This window comes from Epinephelus fuscoguttatus, linkage group LG17 (assembly GCF_011397635.1).
Source record: "Epinephelus fuscoguttatus linkage group LG17, E.fuscoguttatus.final_Chr_v1".
Taxonomy (NCBI): Eukaryota; Metazoa; Chordata; class Actinopteri; order Perciformes; family Serranidae; genus Epinephelus; species Epinephelus fuscoguttatus.
The window spans coordinates 40,359,176-40,366,651 of NC_064768.1; the positions used below are offsets into that span (position 1 = coordinate 40,359,176).

The following is a 7,476-nucleotide window of genomic DNA, read 5'->3' on the forward strand; positions in this document are numbered from 1 at the left end:
AGAATTTTTTTTTTTTTTTTTTTTTTTTTAAAAAGAAAGACAAAGAATGTTAATAAAAAAAACAAGAAAGTGAACTGGAAATAGTGCTGAAAAATTATAATAAATCTGTAACGTAATTTGTATAAAAAAAATAAATGATGATAATAATAATAGTAATGATAATAATTTAATAGTTTACTTTGTCAAAAGCCAAAAATACATTGCTGAAACACTAGGAAACAAATTACAGACCGCGCATGCGTACTGTATAAGCGGAAGCCGTATCTGCGCCAGGCGGAAGCTGTAACGTCCTTTCTGCTCCCGGACTGCCATCATGGTGAGTTCGCCATGAATACTTTAGCATTTCTAAGTCGAATTTCTTTTACATATACTTCATAGTTCTGGGACAACAAGAGTCGTGCGTGTTGCTATCACACTTATACACATATTAATGAAGTGTTTTATTGAGACTTGTGAGATTATTATTAGTTTTAACGCGATGTCTGTAAGATGTCGGCTTCTGCCCGCATTACAACGTGGTCCATCCGGCGGAGAGGGCCGAGGACTGCTCGGTTAACCGAACACATTTACCTTGTTTGGTTCCCAGAATACTGATCAAATAAATATCACGCGCTTACTATGTTGATTTATTTAAATACATTTATACCTACATGTTGAGCAAGGTCCCGTTTTGTGAACGGAGCAGAAGTCGTTAGCAGAAACGTTAGCAAATAGCTAGTTAGCATTAGCTTGGTGAGGCGGGTGCTATAGATCTGGTAACGTTAGTTCCTCAGCCTCCTAGCTAACCTGTAGAGTTGGCTATGTGTTATATAGCCTGTATGTTGTGTGTCGGTAGATAAATTATCACAGAGGTGGTGCTGTACCCAACTGTCAGAGTACAGGCAGACATGTCTGATGTTTGGCTCTCCGCTGTCTCTCAGGTGTTCAAACGCTTCGTTGAGATCGGCCGTGTCGCCTACGTCTCTTTCGGACCCCATGCAGGCAAGCTGGTGGCCATCGTAGATGTCATCGACCAGAACAGGGTGAGCACTCTGGAGCACAGTGGGTCTATCAGTGTTGGCCTCACTCTGTGTGACGTGACCTGTTCATACTGATTGTTTCATGTGCTTCTCAGGCTCTTGTTGATGGGCCCTGCACAGGCGTGAAGAGGCAGTCCATGCCCTTCAAGTGCATGCAGCTCACAGACTACGTCATCAAAGTACCCCACAGGTGAGTATGATCTGGTGGAGATCACCTCTGTTGTTCTGCACAGGTCCTTTTTTGAAAACCAGCACCTACTCATGCCCGTAAAGCTCAGTACCAGAACCGACCTGTCACCTGTCATTATGTAAAATAAACTATATTGTCCCCCAAGGGAAATTGGTCTTGGACACAGTGCTATATTTCATTGCTTCACAACACAAGATTAAAACATCATCACAGGGAATCTAAGTCAAAGCCACTTTTTTGCCCTTAGCTGTGACTTTATACATTTAAGCAGGTCAGAGTCGGTGCGGATTTATAATACTGTCTCACCGGCGACAATACAACATGACCAAGCACATTGTGCGACAAAATATGAGGTCGTCTGTGACATAGCTAAATTTTCAAGGTGCAGGCAGTGTGAAGCTGCTTTTTTTCTGTCAAATCCATCACTTCTGCCAAGTGACACTCTTCAAAAGTGTCACACACCCAACCTTAAATCAGGTTTTAGAGTTCCTACATCAACATGAATCTGGTGTCTCTTTGTTGTAAAGTGGTTACATGTCCTGAAACCCTTAAGATGCCTCCAGTATGAGGTTCTGACTGTATGTTATGATTCACAGTGCCCGCCAGAAGTTTGTGAGGAGAGCCTGGGAAAAGGCTGAGGTCAACCAGAAGTGGGCACAAAGCAGCTGGGCCAAGAAGATCGAGGCAAGACAGAAGGTAATGTTTCATTCTCTGCTCCTTATCAGCATATTAGATGTAGGAAGGGTTGGCATGTGTGGGCTTATGTTACAGTTACATCCTGTGAGCAGCAGCAGTTTGATGGTTTTTATCCTGTTATTTAATAATCATCACAGGTGATGTTGGATATTTCGAAAAGGCGGCTTTTGTATCAGATCAATTGTTGTATTTTTTGCCATGTAGGGTTTCACTCAGTTGTAGTTTTGCTGTGTGTTTGGGTTTGTGAACTGAAGGTAAAATTGTCAGTTTAATATTATTTGGGAGAATTGGATACACATAAAATAAATTTAAGTCTCTGTACACTAGAAAATGTCTCTTTTACATACGGTCAGTTAATGTTACAGCTCAGGTAGTTGTGGTGACTAAGTTGGTCATGAGCAGGTGAAGACTTTCATCTCACCTGGTTAATCTGAGCAGCACGGTTGTATTTAGGATAGGAACATGTTCTGACGGTGTGCTGGGTGGGACACTCTAAAACCCAACTGGTACAGTGGAGTGTTGTACCCTGTGTCCCAAATTATCTTTGACTGGTGATGAAAAATCCACCAGCCATGCATATTTTTAACAGACAAAATAATAAATGGCCTTCTTGTGACACACATACGTTTGTTTTATTACATTACAATAAGGTGAGAAAGTATCAATGTTGAATACAAACTTACAGAAGAGGTCGGAGCAAAACTGGAACGAGAACCAACATTTTTTCAATATTGATCAACAATTTTAAGATCATGACTTCTTGAGTCTTATTCGGGATTAAATTGATGAAGTATTTGCTGTTAAATGAACGTAAGGGTCAAACATGAAAGTGAATTTCAAGGTTTTGTGAATTTGTTGGGTACTTAATCATTTTAATCAACCTAAACCTCATCAGACTCCTCACACTCTACTACAGTGATCCTCCAGCAGCAAGTGATAGTTCAGCAGATCAGCTGATGTTTCATACGATAGTTGCAGAACTAGGAGCGCTCCACATGGTCAGTTTCACTGTGGAAGTGCTGTTCTGTTAGTGTGTGTGTGAGGACTCACCAAACTGACATCACAGAACCAGCTGCAACAGAAGCCAACTGTTGTGTTGTCTCATGTCACCTGTGTCTCGCCCAAAAAGTTGCACTTGAACACACCAGAAAGACTACAGCCTTAGTTACCCGCCAAATCGTTTTGCGCTTGGTTCGTTTTTATTTTTGACCCTGTTTGTACCTGATGGTATAACTTAATTGTCACATCTAACTAACACACTGTGTGTATCAACGTGTAAATGTTAAACTGCATGGACGATTTATCTTCAAGGAAGAAAGTCGGTTTTAAGTAGCAAACTAGTACTTAGCATAAAATGTGCATCCAGCTGCTGAACGTCACCTCTGTGTCAGCAGTATTTATATTCTCATGAGAAGACAATTTTGTGTCCCCGTACCACTGTGGCTCAACGATCTGTGTGACTGCAACAACTCCTGACTGTCCAGCTTTCCTAAAAGTGAACTGAGGTGAATCTTGTTAGAAAAGTAAACCACTCAGGTTGAATCTCTGACCTTCTCTTCTTGGTTGTCTTTACAGAGGGCCAAAATGTCTGACTTTGACCGCTACAAGGTGATGAAGGCCAAGAGGATGGTAGGTGTAACACAGACACACAGCACCACATTCAGACTTAAATCATGCAGACGACTGAAGGAAAACACGTATTGATTGTTAGAATATATGTCAGTGTCAGCTGTACATTTCTTTACTTTATTTACTAGTTAAGAGTGTGTTTACTCCTCTTCCTGTTGTTAATGTGCCTATTGTTTCGTTTTTACTGTAAAAAAAAAAATAGTTTTTATTTTAAGCTTCCAGCCTTTTTTGTTGAGCTTAATCAGTTTTAGCTGTTCAGGAATCTCTGTTCACATTTTATGTGATGTAATTAGTATAGCATCCTCAATTTTAGTTTGGTGACCGCCAAGGCCAGAAAAAAAGATCAGTATCAGATTATAGCATATTTTTTATGATATTGATATGATGTAACAGGATGTTTTCACATAATAACAAAAACCTTTCCAACAAAAGTTTTGTGTTAGGACATAAAAATATCTTTTTTGTTCTATGTTACAACATGAAAATATCATGTAAAAACATTTTGTTGGTTTCTACTTCTGTGTGACGGGCAAACATGTTGGTGTGTGTACCAGCTGTCGTATACACCCTGGTCGTGTCAGTCTTGCTCTGTGAGGTCGGCCTCAGTGTGATGAGTGTTTTCACAGCTGACTGACTGAACAGCTGCAGCTGATACAGTTAATGAAGGGTCAGTGTGATCTAATTGTGCCAGTGAGGAAGCATCAGTGCTCAGTCTGTGGCAGACACATGAAAGTGGTGATTAATTTTCCAGGCTGCAGCTTGATGTAACACCCAGAGTCACTGGACTTTAAAGGCTCCATTAGTCTCAGTGAAACATGTGGCGATCCTGAGTGTTTTTAAATTAATGCTCTGATTGTTTTTGTTTCTGCAGAGGAACAAGATCATCAAGCACGAGGTGAAGAAGCTCCAGAAGGAGGCAGCAAAGAAGTGAACAGTGCTCACCAAATAAATCTCCTGCTCAATTGTTTTTCTGTGTCCTTTGTCTCTTCTTTTCTTTGCAAACCTGGTCAAACATGTTGTGGCTCAGTCTGAGGTTTTTCCACCCGTGGTGTCAGTTATCAAAAATAAACCTTGTTGATGGGTGAAAGTGAACTTCTAAAAGTGTTCAGTTCATAGAAACAATAATCAGTATGTGAAGGGTGCTGGAGAATTTACTCTGGACCTGAACATATGATTCAGTTTAAAGAGTTCTTCATCTTGACAGGAAGTGGTGTTCAGTGGCGCACAGCATTTGCAGTTTTTTTCCTCACAATCAGAACAATTTCAAACTCGGATAGGAAAAACAGTAATATTTGGTCAATCCAATAGTGACACAATGAAAAAGTGACAATACAAACCAAGTCAGTACTCTGAACAAGACAAAGATGTTTTTTTAAGTAATAAAACTATGTGGTCTCCCAGTAGCTCACCTGCTGTGTCCTTGCTGCTGCAGCCGTCGGTTGGTTATCGACCTTCGGTCCTTTGCTGCATGTCATCCCCCGTCTCCCTCATTCATACTTAACCTGTCCTGTATAATTACTGCACAAAAAACCATAAAAATTGTAGAAAAATTAAAATAAAAACATAATACTAAAAAAGGAAAAGAAAATTAAATATTTAAATATACTAAAAATCATTAAAATCACAAAATAAATAATACTGAAAAATAACTATCCATAAATGTAATATTTAGGAATATCTGGAAAGTCTAGCTCGTTTATTCTCTAGAAAGAGACCCCACATTGTGCAGCATTTCCTCAGGCAGCCCTTCATTATGCACCTGGATCACTTCTAGTGACAAAATTCTTAAAAAAAAAAAAAGCCTGAAACTTATTTTTCAGCACCCTGTCTTATCTTAAAGGGAAAATTTTAAGAAATCATAAGTCATTCACAGAGCATCTCAGACCCCACAAGAGCTCTGAAGGTGTAAAAGTGTTGGGAGCAGGGAGGAGGGCTTAAAAGAGGTTTCAGAGTTTCTTCATCAGAAGAGAAAATGGTGGAAACACAAAGAGGTCAGAGAAATATTCTCCAAAAGCTGAATGACGGTGAGTAAATGAAATGCTACAGATTAGATCATGCAGGGAGGATGTGTGTGGTCAAATTCATTAAGGATACGTGCACATTTCCCGCCCAACAAAACTGCAACGCCAGAAATAAAATGATGACAACACAGACATCTGAAAAACTGGAGAAGTGCAGTAGTAATGAGTTGAGTCTGTCTTTACCGTCCATCAACAGAGTGATCACACCAACAATGACAACACTTTCACAGTCAGCTGTTCATTTCATTTATCTACTTAAGGTTTTTTTGTGTATTATTTATTTATCTATTTATTTTATTTTTAATTTCATTTATTTTTTTCTAGTTTTTTCATCTATTGCGTTTTTATAGATTTTTTAGTGTGGATTATTTATATATTTAATTTGGATTCTTAAAATCTTTGTATTTATCTTTATTTTATATTTGAATTTTTTAGTATTTATTAATCTATTTTATTTTTTAGTATTTATTTTTTCATGTATTTTTTTTATTCATGCATTTATCAAGTCATTGTGTGTATTGTAGATTTTAGTATTATTTAATTATTTGTTCTATGTTAGTGTTGTTCATTTTTTTTATTGTTTTTTAGTATTCATTCAGTTATCTTCTTTTTTAAATTATTTTTTATATTATTTATTAATTTATGTATTCATTTATTCTATTTAATATTTTTAGTATTATTTATTTATCTACTTATTTTTATAATTAATTATTTGTTTATTTTATTTTTTCATCAATATGATTTTTTTTAGGTTTTTAGTATTATTTATTGATCTATATTTTTTAAATTTCTTTTAGTACTATGCATTTATTTATCTCTAAGTTTTTTCATTATTTATCTATTTCTTATAATTTTTTTATTTTTAGTTTAATATATTGATCTAATTGCATTTTTGTAATTTTTAGTATTATTAGTTTATTCATCTAGTTATTGCATTGTATTCTTTTAATTTTAAGTATATTGTATTTTTTATGTATCTATTTATCTTTTGTTTTTTTGTCTTATTTATTAATTTATTTATTCTATTTTTAATATTTTTTATGTATCTTTTTATTTATTTTATTTATCATTATTTATTCATTTATTTATCTGTTTGTGGAAATTGTGCTGTAATTCAATAATTTAAAAAAAAAAGGAATAAAGCAAAACAAAATATATAATATATTTAGTGTTTTGTAAGAGCCTTTCTCGCTGACATCCACTAGGTGGCAGTCTCAGCTCACAGAGCACATTGAGCCCTTTGTCTTTTCAAAGAAATTCAAAGAAGCAGAGAATCAAAACAGCTTTTCACATGGATTCAGGTGGATTTGAGTTCCCTGAACGCAACACCGAGTCCTCTATAGACTCAAGGTTTAAACTGTGAGCACCTGGTCCTGGTGATGGAGGGAAATCAATTCTTACTCTCTGGTTGAACAGGTATCACCTGACAGGGGAAACAGATGATGATCACAGGAAGTATCTCTGCAGCCTGGTCCTCTGACATGAAGCAGCATGGAGGCACCAGCCAATCACAGGAGCTGTAGATGTTATATAACTACACACCTGAACGTTGCTCAGCTGAGTGAGTGCAGAGAACAGGTTAAGTTAGTTAATGCCTCCCAACACACCATCAACACACATGTAGCCCGAGGAATGTGCCGGAGGATGGGGGAGTGGTGACGGAGACTCTCTGAGAGGCAGGAAGTGTAATAATAATAATCAGCCATTGTTCTTGTTTCCTGAGACACATGTGTTAAACACCAGCTTTGTCTCTCAGCTGCAGAGTTTAATGTCTGAGCCGAGATGTCCGCGTGGACACACACCAGGTGAATAAAACAATCATATTCCGTGTTATTATCATGAGGCCTGATAAACACGCTTTGCTCTCAACGTAGTTCTGACGTCAGAGATGAATGGTCCGGATGCGCAGTGATGACAGAGC

The 7,476-nt window shown here is 37.3% G+C and overlaps 1 protein-coding gene across 1 annotated transcript; it reads left to right on the top strand.

Annotated features, from left to right (window-relative positions):
* The first annotated feature begins 257 nt into the window (after window positions 1-257).
* rpl14 (ribosomal protein L14) lies at window positions 258-4,501 on the top strand. Its single transcript, XM_049602188.1, has 6 exons — window positions 258-316; window positions 921-1,022; window positions 1,115-1,209; window positions 1,806-1,905; window positions 3,481-3,534; window positions 4,406-4,501. Exons 1-6 carry the CDS (start codon window positions 314-316, stop codon window positions 4,463-4,465), a joined length of 414 nt encoding a protein of 137 aa, XP_049458145.1. The 5' UTR covers window positions 258-313; the 3' UTR covers window positions 4,466-4,501.
* Window positions 4,502-7,476: the final 2,975 nt, after the last annotated feature.